The sequence below is a fragment of the Cladophialophora immunda genome (assembly GCF_000835495.1).
Source record: "Cladophialophora immunda strain CBS 83496 unplaced genomic scaffold supercont1.6, whole genome shotgun sequence".
NCBI lineage: Eukaryota > Fungi > Ascomycota > Eurotiomycetes > Chaetothyriales > Herpotrichiellaceae > Cladophialophora > Cladophialophora immunda.
The window spans coordinates 2,620,096-2,641,919 of NW_015622546.1; the positions used below are offsets into that span (position 1 = coordinate 2,620,096).

A 21,824-nucleotide genomic window follows, 5' to 3' on the forward strand; every position below is an offset into this window, starting at 1 on the left:
GGTTCAAAATTTTTTTGAGTGGTAAAATACAAAGGTATCCCCTTGAGGGAACGCTTCGCACTTGTGTTCTGTGAAGCATTCCCAGAATACCTGTTCTCGGGCAAAGTGGATCACTCTTGGAGCAAGTAGCCGCTCCTGGAAGACCCACCCCCGTCTGTGAAGGGGCCCATCAAATATCTGACGATCTGAATAAGGGGTGTCATAGATGTAAAACTCTTTGGGTTCGGAGGTGGAAAATGCTGCTCTTACGATGTCTGGCCGTATGGCCCTTGGGTCCCGTGAACGAAAGAGTCCGCCTTCCGGGTCCGGGGAGGCTGACGCTGTAATGTTACAACGCGAGTTGGCATAGACAAGTCGCGTCTTCACTGACTCTCGTTCCCAGTCTTCCTGTAAGTCCTAGCAAAATACAGAGCGCGTCAATGCAGAGGTATTGTACCGAAAACCGTCTTGCGACCGCTCCCGCGTGTCTGAATGTTCGGGGGAGGTCTTGGATAGGGCTTTCCGTGATGGAATTGGTCGATATTCGACGTGAGAAGTACGATGCCGGGATTAGAACCCCATCGATAACTTCGTGTCATGTAAGAGAGCGGTAGGTCACCTCTTTCTAAGGGCGTAACAATGTTCCATTCGCTCGGCACCAATGTCGAGTAAGCGAGTAGGGTTCCATGACTTGCCGTCTGCCAGGCGCTTGCAACGTCCGTGGTTGGCTAGACAAGACAGGTACCAACTGTACACCAAACCCAGCGTCGAAGGGGATGATGTTTCAGGCTCCAGAGAAGGAGCTGGAAATGAAGCCCCGAATTCAACATCTAGAACGTATTAGCCCGAGTGAAAATAGTAGAGAAAGGCGAATAATAAAAAGGGCTGGAAAAAGAACACACCGTCCGTTGGAACTAGGAGGAATCCAATACATGCAGTGCTGTTCTGCACGGGATCTGATTATAGGATTTGCAGCCTCAACGGTGTTTCTTCCCCAACTCTTCTATACACACAGTAAAGCATGGGGTTGCCGAAATATAGGTCCGGCACTCCAAGCGGCTTGTCTTTGCTCGTCAAATGTTTCCCACAAGGTGTGCAACAGACAAAACGTCTCTGGGATACAGCCTTGTGAAAGTCTCCCGACGTTCTATGGTGGGGTCTCCAGGATTCAGCTAATGAAGAGTGTGAAAATCTCGCTGCAGGCATTGCAGAGCGTACTCAGGCGCACCATATCGGACTTATAGCCGGTGCGAAGTACAGATTTCGTGGGCGCAGTGAGGTTATGCGCCTTGATGCCACGCAGTATGAAACGACTTGAAGACAGAGAACAGAAATCCGACCACGTTTGAAGATTCTGACGTGACTAGGGCTGTCGCCCTTGGGAACAAGACTGAGAGATCGCCCCAGGTGCAAGGGAGGGGGGAATTTATCAAGTATACCTAGAACGAGGTACATAGCCACACTGCGAGCCCGGGGAGAACACAGGGCCGCATTAACCCAAAGCTGGAAGCAAGGTGAGCCGCGAGCGACGGCTGCGAACATAGGCTGTGAGATTTTCTAACCGCCTTATATATCTAGAAACCGCACATTCAGTTCCTCATTCTTCGTCGTGCCTTTGCAGATTCGACAGACATATCGCTGAATTCATTTCGGTTGAGGCACATTGTTTTGCCTCCTCCCCCTTCGCTGAAAAAGCCGTCGACCATAGTAATCATTTTTTTTTTTTTTAAATTCTCAGAAGATGCCGTTATTTCGCCTCCCCATTCCCTTCCTTTGCAGACGTCTCATCCTCCTTGTCGTGGAACTTCAAACTGATACTATTCACGCAATGCCTCTCGTCCGTCGGCGTCGGGTAGCCCTCACCCTTGAAGACGTGTCCCAAGTGCCCGCCGCAGTTCGAGCAGACGATCTCGGTCCGCTCCATGCCGAAGCTGCTGTCCGTGTGCCGTGTCACGGCGCCGGGGATGCTGTCAAAGTACGCGGGCCAGCCGCAGCCGGACTTGAACTTGTGGTTGGCCTTGTAGAGGGGCGCATTGCAGGCGGCGCAGGTGTAGACGCCCTGGTCGGGCATGTGCTTGTCGTATTCGCCCGTGAAGGGGGCTTCGGTGCCCTTTTCGCGAAGGATGCGGAATTGTTCTGCAATCAGTCAACTGTCAGAGGAAAGCTCAATACGCCAATTGGTTCCAATGGGGTGGGTGACGGATGGATCTCTGCTTGGGACGTACCTTTGTTCAGCACGGTCCTCCACTCATCATTTGATCTTGTGTCCGGATAGGTCATCTTGGCTGAAGCCGGAGTCGAGGTTCCGAATAGAGCGCTCAAGAAAGGGATTGAGGACATAGACTTGGGGACAGCGGCGCGATGGGTTTGCGAGAGACGATTACCCCGCAGCGGTTGTTGGAATCGAAATGCGGTTGCGTTGCCGAACGTGTAGAGTCTGCGGACGATGCTAGGGAACGATGGGAAGCGCATCAAGAGACACTCCCTGAGACGATGGATGATATATAGTCCTTGTTGAACTCGGTAATGGGGAGGAGGGGAAAGGACGAAACTGACAAAATGCGTATTTGAGATCCAAGCGAGCCTGCGCCTCACGACCTCCAACGCGCCAGCCAGCGTCGATGATGCAATCGAAGCCTCTCGGACATGGCGATTGGTTGAAGCAGCGTAATAGCGGGGCAATGATTGTGGAATCATTTAGTGCGGCGAGGCTGAGGCATGCAGCCTCGGCAGCTATGATTTGGAATTCCTGTTCGACCGCTGCCTCGAGATCTAACAAAGTCTAGCACACATTCCATATGGTTCTTCACATGGAGCAGAGACGCCTTTCGATCATCGACGGCTCTTACCCGTCACTGTCAACTCACCGTGGCCTATCTCGACTTTCCATCCTTCCCTCATAAGTATCTTACTCACCGCTGGCCCTATCCGCGGAGCCCGATTCTTGCTATGAGTTCCCAAGCCAGTCACTATCTTGAATCCGGCTCTGGCAGGTCCGCTACCGCCAGGAGCATATTTGGCATCGCCCAAGCTATCCCACCAGCTCTGTGTTTTCGCACTGGCAATTCGGACTGCATCCTGGACAGTCACACCGTGGAGATCGAGAACGTTTGACGAGGACTGTTTAGCCACGAGCATGTCTGCCTCCGCAGCTTTAGCTTCCTTCGCAGCTCTGACGCGTTCTCGTCCAATCTCAGAGTAATGTGCTGCGACTCCTCCATAAAGACGATCGGATTTGCTTCGTCTGTAGGCAGCAGCGGCTTGATCAAAACTTTGGCCTGCAGCCATCCGAATGCTAGCCGCCGAAGCTCGATAAGGGCCTCTCGTTATGCCTGGCGTTGCAATCGCAGGGGTCTCAGGGGCTTCACCTTCCCTGAGGTCCAGAGGGGCGTACTGAGCCGCATCGTGCAACCGCCCCGACGTTGGTGCGTTCTCGGATACTGACATGGCTTCCAACAGCTCCTGCGCTGCAGACGGTATGTTTCGGGCTAACCTCAGTAGACCGTACATTTGCGGCTTCGGTACATGTTCAAATTGGCTCTGGAATTCGGCAATCTGAAGATCGAGAAGAGGATCGACTTCTACCAACTTACTGTATGACGTCCCTTCTCGTATTGCTAGAGCACGAATGGTAGATGCCAGTCGCGCACCGTTGGAATGGTATATCGACCGCACTACTTGGGGTTGGAGCTTAGTCCTAGAACAAATGAAGTCGACATCTTCAGACATCGTAGCCCAGATGTTAGTCGGAGTTGACTCTGATTCGTAAGGCGAGGAGGAAGCTGAGCTCGCGCGCGAAGACTCATTTGTCCGATGTTTGCGTTTCTTCCTCCCTTTTCTCTGGGCGAGGGCATCTTCTGCGAACCCATCTACACCTTTCAAAATAGGCACATCTTCTTGTTCTTCTTCCAGCTCTTGGTTAAGGAAGGAGAGGTTGAGAAGCTCGTCGACGGCTTTGTCGAGTGATCCTGCATGGCTTTCCAGAACACTGCCCAGCTCACGCTTGGGTATGCCGGGGAAAACGTGCTGCAGCCAAGCAGTTTTCTTCTCGGTCGAGGAGTTGTTGTCCAGATCCTGTCCCAGGCCGTCCGAGTCGTTCCACCGCAAGTCGGAGACACCGGTGGTGATGCTCGTGACGTCGTTTGAGAAGGTATCTTCGGGGCACGACCTAGACGTGTCGGTTGCTTCTCTGAGGTGCGCAGGAGCTCCTGTACCTGAAGGATCAAATTCTGCATCCTCCTGTTCTATGGCACCGGCCTTCAGGCTATCAAGGACCGCCGTCAAGGCGGCTCTGTCCTGGGGCAGCTGGTACTCGGACGCGATCGCGTAGAAAAGGGCATCGTCTAGCGGAGGACAATATTGAACTCGGAGAGTCTGGCCAAAGGTCAGCACAAATACCCAGGCAAGACGGGGATGGATTGTGTTCATACCTCTATCTGCGCAGGTGAAATTTCCGCGTCGCCCATTTTGATATCCTTACGTTGATCATGTTGGGTTTGGAGGGGCTAGTCTGGGATTTCTAGGGCAATCTGGTGCTTGAAGAGCAAACAGTTGGTGAGGCAGTTGAAAGGGCATTATAAGATACATGGTTGAGAGTGTCGCAAGAGTAGGGAGAGGGGGAACCTGCGGCCTAGGTGGTGATGCAACTCATTCTGAAAGTGTCACAGAGTGTCTCCACGCGGAGAATGTTGAGGCTGAGGGAGAGGGGTCTTGGTATTTCGGTGGCTGCCCGCAGTTACTTCGCTGCACTGCTACCTAAGCCTCACTAGCCTTTGTAGCCGCTAAACAAGGACCTAATGAGTCTCCCCGAACCGAATGACCAGCCCATACACCCCCCGAGCCTAGAGAGCCCAATAGGGCTGGTCGAAGCGCTCCCTTATTATTACTTGGGACCTCCCCGACATATGGAGTACAAGTAGACTTGTCCAACAATATCTCCACAGTTATTCGTAGCTTCACAGCCTTACTCTCGCCGAGACAACTGAGGCACAATTACTATGTACTGGCTCTCCCTACCATCTCTCTTGTACAAAAACCTTCCCACTATGACCAAATACTGAACATCTGCTAGCATGGTGATTGGTGCCCTCAATCCCATCCATGAGTCCGGTTCCACTCTGCATAGCTCATGCTAGGGTCTAGAATCAGGCTCGGATCGAGAACGGGGACATTGGCCTCGTCTGCGTAGGTCCCGTCCCAACAATACTGCTGCATGCAGGACTCGCACTGCGCCGGGCGGGATTTGCCCAACTTGCTCAGGGATCGGTCAATGGCTGCGCAACCGATACACTGGGCGACTTGCGCATCGAGGGTCCCGTTTCCCTGCGTCACGATGTCCATGGAATTGACCAGGATCTCCTGCATCTGCACCGGCGTGAACTGGTTCTTGAACCATGTATAGTTTGTATATGCGCTGTACGGGGCACCGGCGAGGTACATGACGATTGGGCTCGAGAGGTCGCGTGTCGTAGTGTACTCGGTGTTGCAGCCGAAAAAGACAGGTTTCAGGGTGTAGTTTCGCTTCAGGAAGGTTGCCGGCGGAGGGATCTCTGGGAACGGAAGACTGTATCGACGTGCTTGAATATAACTGTTGTAGATGTTTGTCCCGTTGTTCCACTGGAAGGGAGCTTGATCGCCATTATTGTCCCAAGCAATACTAGAAAGGAGAAGTCAGAACACCGCAAGAGACAACCCGCGAGTAGGATACATCGAAACCGATTGCTTACATGAAATCAGATTGCCGAGCGGGCTGAATCAAGGGCCAGAATGGAAGGGCTTGTCCATCTTCTGATCCATCAGCCAGGGAGAGGCTAGGTGGTTCTGTGCCTTTCACACCCCCTCTATATGGCAGGCCGGCGAAAGGATTCGGAAGCGTGGCATACATGGTGTCGGTGAAGGACAAGTTGAGGTCTTGTTCAAAGGCCTCGACCAAGCCGTTGACCTCAGCGGCAGGGAAAATAACGTCGCGTTTTCCCAGAGAATGGGCGGTGGTAAGTGACCGTTTCGGAAACTGCGCGAGTGTCCCATTGGATTTTGCGCCTATATACCAGAAGTTGAATGCCCCGGCTGCCAGGCTAAGAATGAAACTAATCAATGTGTTAGAGCAACCACGAAGCAATAATATGTGCCACTCACCTGGCTCTATCGTAGCCCCTCACACATGCGGAACTGTTGGTCACGGTACCATTTCGAAGCTCAGTACCCATGAACTCCATGGGTGTGAACCCAGTGGCGAGACCAGCGGAACCGGTGGAGGAACCGTACTCAAATGGGGTCAGTTCGAACTAGTATAATGTCATTAGCCGTGTTTCTGTTTGCGAAAGAGACAGCTTGGAATGTGGCATACTATGCTGCTGTTTGAGTAGGGGACTTCCACGCCATAGAATTTGACGTCGTCATCAGTCAGCCGAACAGCTTGGAAGATGGGCATTGGCATCGAGAAGTTCTGGAAGTTGCTCAGGTCCCGGACTCCGGAGAGCGTGACATTGATGCCGCCGTGTGGCGGAGGCGTAAACTCGTATGCGAAAGCTCGGCCAAGATAGTCGGCCACGCTCACATTGAACCCTGCCGCCTGCTTGATCGCGACATCGGTGAAGAGGGAAGTGGCATTTGCCGCGTAGATGGAGTTGTTGGGCGGATTGATCAAGCGGTCGATATCTGGGCGCCAGTCGGCAACCAGATCGTTAATCGAAGGAAAATTGTACGTCGCCAGAGACATGGTAGGCCACGCTCCACCAGACAACCCTGCAACATATGTCATACTCTGGAGGAGTCCCCCGGTGCGTTGGTCAATTGCGTCCGGGAAGCGGGCGTCAAAGGCGCGCAAGACTCCTACGCCAGTGTTTGCTGACAACCAACCGCCTCCACTGATGGCCATTGAAATTACTGGGACGCCTGAGTTGTTGTGGCTTTTCATTGCATTGACCAGCGCAGGGACATCGAGGCCGGTGATGTTGACCCTCTGGAGATATGCACTAAAGGCGTCCAACACAACGGATTTGCGTCCTCGAACCCAAGCTTCCTCTTGAAAAGACAACCCTTTGGCTGGGCGAATCCATTGCTGGCCGTCGGGACAGTCCACATACACAGGGGCATTGCTCTCATAGCTGATTGGCGTTCCTCCATTGACCATACCTGGGAGTGTATCAGCATGCAAGACACTTTGATCAAGCAAGTAGTCTTACATAGGAAGAGGAGAGAGGAACTGAACCATGGGCGTAGCTTCATTCTCGTTCTCTATATCAGGCACAAAATGTGAAGACTTGCGTGAAAAACAACGCGACTGGACTTGGTTCATAGAAATTTCTTGAACCTGAAGTTGATGCAAGAAGTGGACAGGTCTCCAAGACACAAATTGGCATATATATATATAACACTGCCATCGTCTAATCAGGTAGATCGCCCGAGGTCGTCTCATTCACGAGGCAAATGAGGGCAGTGTCGTAAAATCCTGGCAAGAGAGACAAGCAATGGGTCGTAAAACTTGGCACAGAAGAACTTAACCCAGAGCATAGAGCAAGTGGTAGATGCAGTCCACTGCTCGCAGCTTTTGGACAAACAGACCCATATGGCAGCCCGATCTTCGCTCACTCGTGAATAGTTCCAGATGAAGGCCCACGGTGGCAACGTTCGTTGTATACACCCGATCGGAAGTAGCCGCTTGGGGGGGGGATCGACTGGCTGATCTTCAATTGGGGAAGAAGGGCACGCCGTGCATCAAGGGGTCGGCGGCCTTGCAGGTCTCGCGCAGCCAATTACCATATTTGCCCTTTCGATCCAACAAGTCAATTCCACGAGGTGCAGCGCGGGCGATCCGGCCAAAGCCATTGAGCCGTGCCGCAGATCGGCGCTGGTGCAGGAACAACGATCATGTCCATGAGAAGGCTCGAAATTCCTGGGCAGAGCTTAACCTGACGAGAATGTCAAACAAGGTGGTAGTATGTAAGGTAGTGTCACGGTTGAGAAAGGCAAGCCTGAAAGACACAAAAATGCGTGATATTGTCAGCGGGGTAGAATACGGAGCAGAGTGCGAAGAACTCATCCTGCCCGTGGAGTTATACGGAGCTACGTGTTGAAGTCTCGCCTATACGTAAAAGGAAAGAAAGGGCATCAGCCGGCCGGGAACTGATCCGATTCAAATCCCGGTATCGACGTCGTCGGCTCCGCTTTTCGACTCCTCAGCCTCGCCGAAGTACAGGGCTCAGGGGGTTTGGGGGGCGAGTACGAGGTACTCACTACCTTGTGGAGTCCCATTCCTCCACACAGGCATCATTCAGCATTCGCGTGTAGACAACGGCCCAAGCCATTCTCCAGACTTGCTGAGCTGCCGCCAGTGAGACTCTCATCGGATGTGATGTGCGTGCGCTTGAAGCTTACGGGTTGTCTGAACGCGGCTCTCGACTCCATCTCCACCTTTATCCCTCTAACAATTTGTCCCGGAAAACTGGCCAACGAGCACGGCTAGCGAGAAAGGGAAACAATGCGGAGGATCGCAAATCTCAACACTCATCTGTATGTCATTATGTTATGTTCTTCCATCTGGATGGATAGCCTCAATAATCTTATCCCTATCCCGCCTTTCCCGCCCGCTGATAGCGCAGCCGCACGGGAGTCTGCACGAGTATACCAGTTCCGTCTAAAACCGTTGGCTCGCACAAGTAGGTGTGGCCAGTACGCCCGCCGTCGAGGCTAGATCAAAGATTCATACGGAGCGGTTCTGTGACCTGAGGTGTCTTCGGCAATGTAGTGGGCTTTCAGATTAGTATCGTCACACTCACGTTGACACGGGCCGCTTACCAGGACGTAGCTGTCCAACAGAGACTGCGTGTGTTCCAAGTAGTCATACGACCAAAGAAACTTTGTAATCTGTGCTTGATTGACTGAAGAACTATCAGTGCGCTTCAAAAAAAATTGAGCGTGGGGGCTTGAAAACTGACCGGGAGCAGGCTCTGGGGAGAACAGCTGAACAAGTTCATCTGGTAGAATCACACCATCTTCAACTGCACCCAAACGAGTCCGGGACAACAGTTGAACGATGGACGTTCGTCGTACGCGCAACTCATCATTCAGCATCAGACGGTTCGTCACATCAGACTTGCTCTGGAGTCCACTCATGAGGAGCCCGAGAGTTGCTCCATCTTCAATTGACTGAGCTGCACCTTGACCTTGCCGCGGGAACATCGGGTGGGCCGCGTCGCCAACCAGGACCAGCCTGTTGTGGTAATATGTTGGGATCGGCTCGCGGTCTCCGATTTTCCAGTCCCAGACCTTGTCTTCTGCCATGTTACCGATGGCCTGGAACACCGGAGGCAGAACGCTAAGTCTCTCAAGCAAGGCATCTCTGCTGAGCTGTTCGCCAGTCAAAGTCGGCAGTACCTTTCCGTTTTCCGTTACTCCGTAGGCTCCGAAGTTCTGCAATTCATTACTAAGACATTGTTAGTCTTTCCTCATGGCCACGGTTCTGACGCATGTCCCGGGAGCATCTGACTTATGGCAAGGGTAACGAAGCAGATATATCTTGCGATCCGCATCGATATAAAAGGCAAAACAACCGTCACCATCGTCCATTATCTGTGCGGTCATGGGGTTGCTGAGCAAGCTCTCGGTCTTGAGCACAAATCGCATGGTGGTGAGCCCGCTGGGTGTGGCGGGAACCATGTGGCCTAGGATCGCTTCGTGGGCCACAGAATGTATCCCGTCCGCGGCAACGATGAGGTCGGCGAACAATTCGTCTCCATTCTGGAGCTTGATACTCCCCACGGGGTTCCAGGCAACGACTCTCGACGACAAGAGCACACTGACAGGCTCTCCAGGACCATCCGAGCTGACGCATTTCCTCTTGAGGGCCTCGTGCAGGTCGACTCTGTGAGCGAGGTAAAACAGGCCTGGGAAATCCTCAGCCCTCCGTGCCCACGGGATCTGGTGCCCATCTCCACCCTCGCCAAACTTGGGCGGCTTGTCGGTGGTGAAATGATACTCGAGCGAGTTCTTGAACGGGGCGGCCTTGACGTCTTTCTCGAGGTCGATGCCAAGGTTCATCAGCGCGCGCGTGGCATTGGGCGGAACAGCAACCGCAGCACCGGCCTCGCGCAGCCACGAGGACGACTCGACGACGGTGACGGTATGGCCTTCCCTGCGCAAGGCCAAGGCTGCGGTCAATCCGGCAATCCCTCCTCCGACAACGATGACATCCAAGTGTGTGCTCGCAGACATGGTGAAGAACGACAATCAACAGGTCTCTACTACAAGACCTTGAAAAAGAAAGAGTCCCTTAGACGAGGATTGCGCGAGGCCACGCTCGCAAAGCAACTCGTGTCTGCTTATGAGGTGGATTGGCATTTCATTGTAAGACCGTGACGCGTGTCCTACCGTTCAGGCCGATTCTTGGTCAGATCTTTATTTGTGTATCCTGTGAGAAGCTGCTGCGATTTCTTACGCAAGCCGCGGACCTTCAGGACCTGGAATAGCATTTTCCGGGGTATAGGAATTCCAGCATCATTAACTTTATCGACAGCAATCGTGTCTTCCGGCCCTCAATTCAACAGCATCATACCCCATTGATAGGGAGCAACGGATGCATGAAAAGTCCGTCTCGTATCTCGCTCGTGAAGCGACGCCCGGTGAGAGTCAATCTCACGGATCAGTCGCCGGGCAATGGACGTTCGTCGAGAGTTTGAGGACCGTCCGGTAGACGAATATTAGATAAGCCCGAATACAAGGGGACGACGACTAGGGCGGAGACACGCCGATTAACTAACAAATTCGCCGAACAGGTAGTCGGTGAATCCTTTCCGACGTCGCGTTGGGTCGCTGTGACTCGCTGAGCAATACAGTAGAATTAGATCCAAGGCACGCGCTCTTGTTAGTGTACCCATCCGTTGGTATCTGTTGCGGATCCCTCCCCAAACACAACAAACAGGCTAAGCGGGGCGATTGCCCGCGGTCAAGGTCGCACTCCGGTGAACGAACGCTGCCTGAGAGGCCGGCTGGAATATAAGTACCCGGACACAAGTGGGCTTCCGAGAAACACTTGTAAACGGTGCTGACAAGCGGTGCCAAAGACACGCCTTCTGTCCTGGCGGGTTTGCAGGAAAGATGGGGACATATATTTCCTATCGCAAGAGTGGGTAAGCTATTGAACAACAACAACGACACAAGATGGGCAAGACGAGACCCGACGCATTCCCTACTGGACAAACTAATGCATTCCTCCCGCTCAACGTTATGTCATTCGTCTCATTCAGCCTTCGCTTCAGAGCAAGAGGAAAAGGAAAAAGGGCAAGAGAAGAGAAACAGGAGCAGGAGCAAGAGCAGGAACAAGGCCAGGAGCCCCTCAGAAAAGGATCAATCCATCGCTCATTTCCCTTCGTCATTCATCTCCTTGATGGCCGTCATCAACTCGTGCGCGTCCAGATACACCTCGTAAAACTCGGCCTGCAGGTCGCCGCTGCCGGCGCCCGGGTCGGCGAACTTGATCATGCTGGCAAAGTCGACGTCGATCTTGCGGCCGTTGCGCAGCTTGTACCACAGCGACCCGTTGACGATGACCTCCTGCTTGCCCGGCTCGGCGGGGCCGCCGGCCAGCACGAAGCACTTGCCCAGGGTGTGCTCGAGGTCGACGACGGGGCCGTTGGTCGGGTGGATCATGGCGTCGCGAAAGGCGCGGATGGCCTCGCGGCCCGTCGTGGTCGAGCCGAAGACCAGCTGGCCCTCGGGCGCGAACAGGTTGAGATAGGCGTTGTCCGAGTGCGGGTCGTCCCACGAGCGGAAGAATGCTGGCAGTTGCTTGTCCAAGGGGGACGGGATAGAGGACTGGTTGGCGAAGGTGTAGTTGTCTCGGGACCCCATTGTTGTGGCTTTGACTCACTTAGCTTTGCTTTTTCCCGCAGGACCTGATGTATGGTCTCTTAGTGTAGGGAGAGGGCAATTGACACAGGTTTCGAGCTCTATGTATGCTACCAGCTATATGCGTCTGGAATGGCCGAGGCCTTGACCTGAAAAGGGTGGGGTAAAATACGAGCATCGGTATATAATCAACTGCCGATTCTTAGTCAGTTGAATCGAGGGAACAAGGAACCAAAAGGAGAAGTTGATCGTTGCTGTGTGCTTTTCGTATTTGAAATGTCATTAACTCATAGCTTCATCAAATGCAGGAGCACATGGTCGGCCTCTCTATCGATAGAAGGGAATCAACATAATGTGTGCTCGAAGGTCCGCCAAACTTCCATCCCTCATAAACTCATACGGGTAAGCTATACTTCCTTCCAGGAGTACCCCTTTCTTCCCAGGGCATCAGGGTCGGGGGTCTTCATGGCATTCTTATCAGCAAAAGGGTCGTCCGGATCATCCTCGACATCTGTCTCACTCTCGCTGTCGCTTTCGACTTGCTTCGTCCTCCAGTTCTTGGAATTCGACGATGGCCGCGGTGGTGGCATTGCAATATTGCGTGGAGCAGGCCGGGGAGGCTTGGGCGGAGCAGAAATGCTGAGTCCAGCAACCATCTTCTCTGCGTCTCTCGCCGCAGATGCCTCGCTTTTGGCGGCCTGTCGGCTGAGATGTTGTGCTTCTTCAAGCTCACTGTCCGAGTCGTCATCGACGGACTTGTCGAGAACCTCGAACGCCATCAACGCATTGACCAGCTCTTCGTTGGCATGGATCAACCCGCCCAAGAACTCCTCGGTCTCGACGAATTGGATGTATCGCAGAATCTGCCGTCGGAGCTGCTTGCATGTTTCGAAGCGCTTCATCACCTCGGCGTTGTCGGAGACGCGCTGGGATTCGCGGTTGACCAACCTCAAAGCATTGGTCAAACCAGTGGAAGCAACCGAAGATGCCGCGATTGATTGCAAGATATTGGGTTTTTCTCTCTCCAGGTTGAACCCTCCCTTGGCTTGCTTGCTTTTCTTGTCCTTCTTGACCTTTTTGGGTGCAAATGTAGATGATTCTCCCAGCGCGACAGGAGAAGGGTGCTTGCGTAGCGTCGTGGGGCTGGACGGCTCGCCGGATCTTTGGGTGCTATCGGACCTCGTCCTTGCCATCTCCATCTCCTGCTCTCTGGCAACTTCTTCTTCCGTTTCCCGGAGCACCCTACTTTGCTCGCGCCGTTGTTGTACCGGCTGATGTGTTCGGGGCAAAGTATTGTAGAGGGATTTGGCTCCTTCCAAGCCTGGATTGTCTTTCGAGCTCGCAACCCACTGCCCGAAGAGGTCTTTGCATTTTGTACGGACATCATGGTCGGAAGTAGGATCCGCCGCAGCTATTCGGAGTCGTTCCAATAGAGGACCATCGGACAACAATGCTCGCTGTACTCTCGTCCCGCCATTTTGTAGAAGACCATCAAGAATGGTCAGAGCCCGGAGTTGCCGATGCACATTGCCATATTTCAACTTCTTCCTGAGAGCTCGGGCAACCTCCTGCGAGCCTGTAGCCTGTAGCTTGACGACCTCGAGAAGGTCGGGGACGCCGGCAAGATCGTCTTCGTCGTACGTTTCGGAGGTCAACTGTTCGACGTGAACCGAGATGGCGGAATACGGTTTCTTCTGTTTGTGGTAACGATAACGAGTGATTAGTTGATATCTTCTGCGAGATCGCGCACAACACGAGAAATGCAAGACCAGAGCAAAGAAACGCTTGTAGCCCTTCTTGTCGGGAAACCGGCGGGTCAGGATCTCAGGGTATGGCTGTGCCGGATAGGCGTCGAAGGTCCTCCTCTTCTTGCGAGCGCACCGGTCGCACTCATCCGACTCTTGACAATGGAGCAAGTTTTCCACCTCGTAGGGATCTGTGGTCTGGGGGCTCTCGGGTCTGGGAAGGTCGACGAATCCAGCATCGGGAGCGCATGCTGGAGCGTGCAGCAGGAATATCGACATTGTGGGCTTCATTGGGAGCAGTGGTATGGCGGGGTAGGCGACTTGGGGATGGAGATAGGCGGAACTGGGTCAAGACATGGCAGAGACAGGGGACAATAAGAGATGATATAGGACGAGAGACGACTCACCGAGGCGGAGAACATGGTTATAGAGGGTCTATGCACGAGTTGGTCAGAGGCGTACGGAAATGAGACTGGTAAATTGGGGGTTGAGCATTCAGGTGTGAACGGGTTGGAACGTCGATGGTGGATGGTTGCTGCATTGGGGCCTAGTGGCGTGGAAAGCCAGGAAGGGAAAGGCGCAGAACGCGGCCCAGTCAGTGTCGGTCACCTGCAAAAACAGGCTTGTGAGGCGTTTTGGGAGGGGGAAGGGTCGCCAAAGTTACCAGGGGTCACTGCTAACAAGTTGGCGGTTTAGGCGGTGGTCGATGCCCCTCGTTCCCCACTGTCGCCACTACCAGTTAATTAATCCACTCCTCGCTGGAATCGCGCCCACTCAACAATGACCTTCCGGGGGTAAATTGCGCCCTCTTTCCAAGGAAGGGAGCTCAATTTTGGCATCAAGGAGATGCTCCTCAATTAGCCCCAGCATTCTCTCCGTCGCAAAAAAACCTTGATTCCATTGGGCCCCAAGGTCTCGTAAACAACCAAACAGACAGAAATGACTCGTATTTTCTCACATCAGTCTGAATCTCATCTGACGCCAACACAGCCTGTTGACAGCCAGCAAGCCCAGCAGGGGGACACAACCCATCTAGCAAACCATGCTCCCGCGCCTCAGAATCTTCCACCCAGCCGTCACCTTTTTCTCCCATCTCAACGTCGGCGTGGATTGACAGGTTTTCGCCGACATGGCACTATTCAAGAGGGGGCATATTGCATAGTATACTATGGAGTAGACTTTCGCCCATTCGGGTCGCGGTGCCTGGTCTGCCACGGTAAGCGCAGGTCCCAAGTGCCACGAGGCACGCGGAAAGCCAAGTGGTGGAGACGCGAAGGATCTGGATCCAGCGAGTGGCCGTCCCGAAAGAGGGAGATGATGCATGGGTTCAGGTGTAGGCTAGCTGAATCCTTTCGACCACACGCATCATTCCTCATATGTGGTTCGTCGGTTAAGAGATGCCACACCGCCTTGCTCAATCAGAATCTTCCTTCCGAGGTGGTTGATTTCTTCAAGACAGACACGCAGCCCTCTGCTCGAGCCGACAACGCGGTCAGGAGGGCAAAAAGCAAATTCGATACGGCCCGAGGAGTTTACGGGAGCCGGACGTTTGTGTTGTGCTTCCTCGACTAGCAATATCCGACGGGTGGTCAGAGCACATGGCGTCGAACAGCTGGATTCGCCCAGGCTCAGGATGCGAATGCCTCTCGTTCCTTCGTGGGATTGAAGTCTCACGGTTACACCTGGGAGGTTGGGTGGTCACACTGCAAGGGGCTATGTGTGAGCATTGAACAACCAACAAGGCGCATGTGTATGGGGGATTGCATTCCAAGCAAATGGGTGGTCAGAACCAGAATGTATTTCTATTTCCACCACGGTTGTTCTACGAAAGGGGCTGGTTTACCTAAGAATGCGACAACAAATACACCCAGTCTGATCCGTCATCTCAGCACATACATAGAGCAACCTGTTACAGCTCACCTTACAGCTCACGCGAATCCTTCAATTGTGATCCCGGTGATAGAGGCTAACAAGCTGATGTCTGTTGTAGTCCCTGGGGTGTGGTTATGCTTTGGATGCTCTCAAGCCACCGGCGTCAACTGTGCCTGCATAAAGTACTTCGAGGGACTCCGTCCTCCGAACCGGCCTCGGCTTCGTCCAACCGAGCGGACAGGCCCCTCTGAGCTATGCCAGGAAGAGCTTCGAGAGGGCTTCGCATGGGGGATGTTGAGGAGGGACAGCGCCGACCGACAGAGCGCCCGTGGATGTGCGAATTCGACGGTGGGATTGCGTGATCAACCAGCGCCGCCAGGGCTCTGCCACAAGATAAGACATGGCGCCCTCCTTTTGCGGAAGACCGCGTGGACGTCGACCCTCAGGAATTTTGCTCTCAATCAAAGCCGATCTTAATCAACAACAGACAAAAACAAACAGCGATGAGCACGTATTGAACTCTGGCCAGATTGCGGGCAGAAGAAAGCATGCCAAGATCGGCGTGCATTGGATCCCGCGTCGCCGCCCGTGCAACGAGCGAAACTCTGCGGTTTGGAGCCACCAGGGCCACTGATGGTCACTGAGTGTGGCCGATTGTGACCGGCAACTTGCAGGTGTAGGCGCAGGCGCAGGCGCACGCAGAGGAGTCTGCAAGCCTCCCTCTGTGCCTCTCGAGCTGAGCTGACGGACTGTCCGACTGCCCGATGGTCATGGTCATGGTCATGGTCATGGTCTCGGTCTGACTGAATGGCTTTTGACTGCTGCCCCTCCAGATGGCCGTCTGCTCCTGAAAGCCTGAGATTTGTTCCCCGGATTGGCGGTGAGTGATGCACTTCCTCCTCCCGTTCAATCCCAACCATCGCGTCCCCGTCCTCTTCCCCTTCCCCTTCCCCTTCCACTTCCTCCGCCGACCCGCCTCTTTTGTCCTCGTCACCGTCTTCTGCTCCGCTGCTGTCTTGATCGTCGCTCTCATCCTGGCATCGCCTCATCGTCCAGCAACATCCTCTCTGCTGCCGCGTCTGGGTGCGTTGATCTCTCAATTTCCGCTGGCATCACCCCCCACCGCCCTCTTAAGCGTCATATCGGGCCTTGGCATCAGATCCCAATCCCAACGAAGCCCCTCTGCCCACGCGATCAGCGCCAATATCCTCAACAACAACAACATCCGCGCCACAAACAACGCAGCAGCAGACACCCCGCTCACCACCATGGCCTACGAGAAGGAGCTCAAGGTCGCCCAGCTGGCCGTCGCCCGCGCCGCCATCCTCACCAAAGCCGTCTTCCACGAGAAGGCCAAGGGCACCGTGTCCAAGGACGACAAATCCCCCGTGACGATCGGCGACTTTGGCGCCCAAGCCCTGATCATTGCCGCCATCAAGCACAATTTCCCTGCCGATGAAGTCGTCGGTGAAGAAGAGGCCTCCTCTCTCCGCGAACAGAAGGAGCTCTCATCTAAGATCTGGAACCTCGTCAAGGATGCCCGACTCACCGACCCCGAAAGCGACGCCCTGCTCGGCGGACCGCTCAAGTCTGAAGAGGCCATGCTCGACGCCATCGACCAGGGCAACTCGGCCGGCGGCAACAAGGGCCGCATCTGGGCGCTGGACCCCATTGACGGCACCAAGGGTTTCCTCCGCGGCGGACAATACGCCGTGTGCCTCGCCCTCATGGTCGACGGCGACGTCAAGGTCGGCGTCCTGGGCTGCCCGAACCTGCCTGTCGACGACTCGGCCCCGCTGACCGAGGACATGGGCGCCGCGGCCACCGACGCGGAGGGCAAGGGCGTCCTCTTCTCGGCCGTGCAGGGCGAAGGCGCGAGCTCGCAACCCCTGACCCGGGGCCCCGTGACCAAGGGCCAGCCGATCCACGTGAGTAAGATCGCCAAGGTGAGCGAGGCCGTCATGTGCGAGTCGGTCGAGCCGGGCCACTCCAGCAAAGGCGACAACGCGCTCATCGCCGAGAAGCTGGGCATCACCGGCCGCCCCGTGCAGATGGACAGCCAGGCCAAGTACGGCAGCGTGGCCCGCGGCGCGGGCGACCTGTACCTCCGCCTGCCCGTGCGCAAGGACTACATCGAGAAGATCTGGGACCACGCCGCCGGCGACCTGATCGTGCGCGAGGCCGGCGGCCAGGTCACCGACGTCGCCGGCAAGCGCCTCAACTTCAGCCTCGGCCGCACCCTGCTCGAGAACAAGGGCGTCGTCGCCACCCCGGCCAACGTCCACGCCGAGGTCCTCAAGGCCGTCCAGGAGGTGTTGGGCGCGAAATAATTAAGGCCGTCCCAACCAAGATCGGTCCAAGAAGGGGATAGAGGTATAGAGAAAAAATTGCTTGGCGTCAGGTCAACATGAACGAGACCCAGGAGCTATGTGATTTGATCGATTCATCGAATGATTTTGATTTGACTGAATGAATGTATGTGGTTTGGGCCCAGTGATGGCACGCTACGGTATGCTATACCCCGTGCTGCCACATCCAGATCTACCCATCTATCTACACGCCTACCTTACCATCACGAGGACGTTCTCAGGAATGAATGATTGACGGTTCAAAGGAAAAGAAACGAAAAAGGGTTCAAGATGAAAGAAGCGCGAATGCATAGACCACCCGACCACCTGTGTTTGGTACATGTTAGATAGCTTTAGCTAGCTACTAGACAGGTTTTTTTCCATCTCTGTCTGTGAATGAGTCTTGAGCCTTACAACCTTTTGAAAACTTGAGGCGGGCAAGTAGGCGTATATCCCCACGCGTGCGGATGAGATGAAGACCCGCGTGCCTTGAATCGAGCTTTGAATGAACCGTCCCATACGTGCTGACAGAGGGATAGAGGACTCCTCATTCTGCGACCTCTCCTTCGCGATGTGACCGGCGACCGGTTTGGATTCACGTGTCTAGATATATATGTACAAGGTCCCATCTCCCATGGAACCGAGAATACAAGGGGTTCCTGACGCACAGATGTAATTTCCTTGCATGGAACCTGTCTCCATCTCCTCGTCGAGGATCGCTGGAACCTGGTGCTGGTCCTGAAGACACAGAATGCGTCCCAGCTCCGAGGCCCAATTCTCTTCCCGGGCCATACTCCTCCATTTTGTGCCCTCCCTGCTATTCTCCTCTCCTCCTCATCTTGGTTACCGTCTACTTAATCTTCTTGGCCTTCAAGCGTATAGTCTCGTCGTTCACAAAGATGCCCTTGCCCTTGTACGGCTCGGGCTTCCTCCACGCCCGGATCTCCGCCGCGAACTGCTTGATCACCTGCTTATCGCAGCCCTCGAGCAAGATCCGCGTCGGCTGAGGGGTCGAGGCCTTGACGCCGCGGGGCACGCCCATCTCGACCGGGTGCGCGTAACCGAGCTTCAGGTTTACAAACTTTTGGCCGGGGTACTGCGGAGTCTTGGTCTGCGCGGTGTCCTCGATCGTGGCGCGGTAGCCGACACCCACGAGTCGCAGGATGCAGAGGTGGCCTTCGGAGACGCCCGAGACGGAGTTCTGGACGAGGGCGCGCATAGTCCCTGAGATCACGGATATAAAATGTTAGCACTGTTTTGCTTTCCCTTTTCTTTGCTCGAGCGATCCTTTTCGAGTCCACATTCGTCGGAGGGTATCGACGGGCAGACTACTCACCCCACATTGCTCTTTGATGCTTCTCCGCCGCATCTTTGACGTTGATATTGATCTTCTTTGCAGAGTCGTCCAGTTCGGCTTGCAGGTAAGGCGGTAAAGGCACGGTCATTTGTCCTGTGAGGGAGCGCGGTCCCGCGAATCAGCCCCAAAAGCTCGATGATACCCTCTTGGTCTCGTTTCGCGCCTTCCCCAGAGTTCTCTTCTCACCTAGAGGGCCCGTGACCTCCAACGCCATGTTCGGCGTGTCGGGATGCCGACTCCGCACATTGCCCTTGGGCAGCTCATAAAACCGCAACGACACTTCTGGGGGGATGGTGATGGGGGCTCTGCCGATCCGTGACTGGTGGCTCGGGGTCTGCGTCTCGGCGGCGAGCGTCGAAGCTTGCCTCGCGCTGAACGGGCGAGACAGCGCGGGGACGAGGAACGAGGGGATCTCGCGAGGACCTGAGCGGCTGGCTTCGCGGACCAGGCGGCGGAGGGAGGATTGGAGGTTGGTGCAAGCCATGGTGTTTGCAGAGGGCGTCGGCGTGGTAAGGAGTAATGAATTGGGCAGCAGGGATTGTTATTTCATCCCTCCGCGTGGCTCGTGAGTTGCAAGCACTCAAAACTCGGGGCTGCGGACAGCAATCAGTGCTTGAGAGAGAGACTTGGTGCTTCTGAGGAATTGCCTTTTCGCCAACTCCGCAGTTTGCTGCATTGGCAGGTTTGGATCGTAAGGACCAATAATGTTGCGGTACGCACCCAGCTCCACCGGAAGATCGCACTAGTCCAGATCGAGGTGCTTCTCCAACACGCCGGTTGCAGACGACTTCTCTATTCTGCTGTATTTGCTATATGTGCAAGGTGCTCTACAGCTTCAGCCTTGGGTGTTCTCCCGTCTTGCGATATCTGTCCGTATACCGAGCCAGCCCATCCTGCGTCCTCCCCAGCAATTCGTATGGACTCGGTCTCCTCGCCGGATCAATCCGAAGGCAGTCCTCTACCAAGTTCGTCAACTCGGACGAGTAATATGAACTTCGATAACCCATCAAACAGGAGTAGTCATGCTTCCGCAACATGTTCTCTAAACCTTCGGCTTGATTTACCCGCTCGTTGATGTTCTTGTTGTGCACATCCAGGGTCATCAGCCCGTAGATGTTGGCGCCTATTTGCCAGACGAAGTGCTTCATGGAGAATGGATGATTTTTGCCTCCCAAGATGGGACGGTCCCAGCCTTCGCCGTAACGGCCAAAGTCCCGTTGTTCCTGCGTTATCCATCCGTGAGTTTCACTTGTCCACACCTAAAAAATGTAACGGAAGGGGGAAGAGGCAATGGGACAGCTCGAAACACGCACGACGAACTCACCGGAGGCATCCAGACAATCGTCCCATAATTCTTCCATTTCCTGCTGTTCCTGTCGTCGTCAAGACTTGTGTACTCGGCCATACCCCAGTCAGCAACCTTCAGCGTCGGGTATGGCATACACTCCTCGCTTGCCGGCGCATTTCCCAGCAAAACTACAGCTCTCGTCAGTCATTGTAGTTGGTTGTTGCTGCGCACATACCGTTCTCTCCCTTCAAGTCCAGGTGCAGGGCAAAATGGTCGCCTTGAGGCGAGCGGACGCCCATGCTATCCAACCGGAGAACCTTCATGTGATAGCATGCCTGTGCGAAATCGTGGAAGGCTTGCCACATAAACGCTTCCGGGATTCGGTCACTGCGTCCATCAAACGCATCAGCAGATTTCTTTCCACCTTGTGAAATGTCTCTTTTCTTTGGAGCAGGTCGCCTTACTCATAATCCCTTCGTTTGTTACGCGCCCGGTATGTCTGTACCAGGTCATGCAAGGTCCCATATCGGTAGTATTCGAGGTACAGTCTCCATTTGGGGCGGGCGCCATCGAAGAATCTCAGCTCGCGCAGTTGGGCGACATTGCGACACCCTTGCTTCATCAGTGCCTTCACCAGCACGGCTTCGGTGGGTACTGTGGGATTGCCATCCTCGTCAACCTCACGCTTGTCAAGCTCAGATTGCTTGATAGCAACGTCCTAAGTGGTAGTGTTGGTAAGCATGACTCCTTCCCCAACAACAAGTTCGCCGGTTTTACTTACATCAACTGCCCTTCCATGTTTGTCAAACTTGGTCCATTTCCCGACCATACCAAAAGCCCCTTGGCCTAGGATGTCTGTACACTAAACGATCAAACATCAGGTATTAGCAGCAGGTCCCAAGAAGACTGTCTCCTGTCACATGGTGATCAGGCCGTACCTCCCACATATAATCGTCCTCACGGTCGAACTCGAGATACGACCTCGACAAGGCAAATGCTTCCACCCGACCATCATACCACCCTATTTCCTGCCTCCAACGGCGCACCCGCCTTCGTGTCTTCTCGTTGTCGTCTGTCCATTTCGCTCGGTCGTAGGGTGAGTTGTACGTCTTTGCAATGCGGATATTGGCACCTGGGAGGTCTCTAACCTTCATAGTGGCAAAAACGTCTAACAATCAGGGCACAATACCGTATCTGGGGGGAGGTTTAGCAACCGAGGAAGGAAAAAAAAAAGAGTCGAAGCATGGTCGGCAATGTGCAAAGGTTGGACTACAATGAAATCATGTAAGTTGCGGGCACAAAGCAGACCGCTCGCGCAGAGATCATCTCCAAAGCATCAGCAGCCATTGTACAGGCTCGGGAAGGCTGTCTTTCTCTCGAACACAAAGACA

General features: G+C 54.4%; 7 protein-coding genes across 8 annotated transcripts; 1 reads left to right on the forward strand and 6 right to left on the reverse strand.

Annotated features, from left to right (window-relative positions):
- Positions 1-1,398: 1,398 nt before the first annotated feature.
- PV07_10449 (methionine-R-sulfoxide reductase) lies at positions 1,399-2,676 on the reverse strand (the record flags this gene model as incomplete). The annotated part of the gene is made up of 2 exons (XM_016397780.1): positions 1,399-2,115; positions 2,205-2,676. The coding sequence occupies 2 exons, from the start codon at positions 2,674-2,676 to the stop codon at positions 1,727-1,729; spliced, it is 861 nt and encodes a 286-aa protein (XP_016244971.1). The 3' UTR covers positions 1,399-1,726.
- Positions 2,677-2,811: 135 nt separating this feature from the next.
- PV07_10450 (uncharacterized protein) lies at positions 2,812-4,445 on the reverse strand (the record flags this gene model as incomplete). Its single annotated transcript, XM_016397781.1, has 2 exons — positions 2,812-4,353; positions 4,410-4,445. 2 exons carry the CDS (start codon positions 4,443-4,445, stop codon positions 2,812-2,814), a joined length of 1,578 nt encoding a protein of 525 aa, XP_016244972.1.
- Positions 4,446-5,067: 622 nt separating this feature from the next.
- Positions 5,068-10,191, reverse strand: PV07_10451 (uncharacterized protein; the record flags this gene model as incomplete). Its single annotated transcript, XM_016397782.1, has 8 exons — positions 5,068-5,635; positions 5,706-6,065; positions 6,115-6,263; positions 6,326-7,113; positions 8,687-8,702; positions 8,776-8,858; positions 8,916-9,403; positions 9,467-10,191. The coding sequence occupies 8 exons, from the start codon at positions 10,189-10,191 to the stop codon at positions 5,068-5,070; spliced, it is 3,177 nt and encodes a 1,058-aa protein (XP_016244973.1).
- Positions 10,192-12,042: 1,851 nt separating this feature from the next.
- Positions 12,043-14,068, reverse strand: PV07_10452. 2 transcript variants are annotated; one of them, XM_016397784.1, is made up of 2 exons: positions 13,976-14,068; positions 12,043-13,517 (listed from the first exon to the last, which is right to left on the reverse strand). In XM_016397784.1, exons 1-2 carry the CDS (start codon positions 13,988-13,990, stop codon positions 12,231-12,233), a joined length of 1,302 nt encoding a protein of 433 aa, XP_016244975.1. In that variant the 5' UTR covers positions 13,991-14,068; the 3' UTR covers positions 12,043-12,230. The 2 variants fall into 2 exon arrangements, with proteins under 2 accessions (XP_016244975.1, XP_016244974.1); XM_016397783.1 differs by having other exon boundaries at positions 12,043-13,998.
- Positions 14,069-16,207: 2,139 nt separating this feature from the next.
- On the forward strand, positions 16,208-18,219 carry PV07_10453 (3'(2'),5'-bisphosphate nucleotidase). The gene has a single exon (XM_016397785.1). It carries the CDS (start codon positions 16,328-16,330, stop codon positions 17,768-17,770), a length of 1,443 nt encoding a protein of 480 aa, XP_016244976.1. The 5' UTR covers positions 16,208-16,327; the 3' UTR covers positions 17,771-18,219.
- PV07_10454 (uncharacterized protein) lies at positions 18,119-19,789 on the reverse strand. The gene is made up of 3 exons (XM_016397786.1): positions 19,332-19,789; positions 19,125-19,238; positions 18,119-19,012 (listed from the first exon to the last, which is right to left on the reverse strand). The coding sequence occupies exons 1-3, from the start codon at positions 19,627-19,629 to the stop codon at positions 18,639-18,641; spliced, it is 786 nt and encodes a 261-aa protein (XP_016244977.1). The 5' UTR covers positions 19,630-19,789; the 3' UTR covers positions 18,119-18,638.
- A 183-nt stretch (positions 19,790-19,972) lies between these two features.
- On the reverse strand, positions 19,973-21,587 carry PV07_10455 (uncharacterized protein; the record flags this gene model as incomplete). The annotated part of the gene is made up of 6 exons (XM_016397787.1): positions 19,973-20,368; positions 20,470-20,621; positions 20,669-20,820; positions 20,898-21,151; positions 21,215-21,295; positions 21,372-21,587. The coding sequence occupies 6 exons, from the start codon at positions 21,585-21,587 to the stop codon at positions 19,973-19,975; spliced, it is 1,251 nt and encodes a 416-aa protein (XP_016244978.1).
- Positions 21,588-21,824: the final 237 nt, after the last annotated feature.

Coding starts and splice junctions, on each gene's coding strand:
- PV07_10453 (XM_016397785.1), top strand. CDS start 16,328: ATGCACTTCCTCCTCCCGTTCAATCCCAACCATCGCGTCCCCGTCCTC.
- PV07_10454 (XM_016397786.1), bottom strand. CDS start 19,629: ATGGCTTGCACCAACCTCCAATCCTCCCTCCGCCGCCTGGTCCGCGAA. Junction 19,239..19,331: donor GGAGGTCACGGGCCCTCTAG/GTGAGAAGAGAA, acceptor GCTCCCTCACAG/GACAAATGACCGTGCCTTTA. Junction 19,013..19,124: donor GCATCAAAGAGCAATGTGGG/GTGAGTAGTCTG, acceptor CCGTGATCTCAG/GGACTATGCGCGCCCTCGTC.
- PV07_10452 (XM_016397783.1), bottom strand. CDS start 13,859: ATGAAGCCCACAATGTCGATATTCCTGCTGCACGCTCCAGCATGCGCT.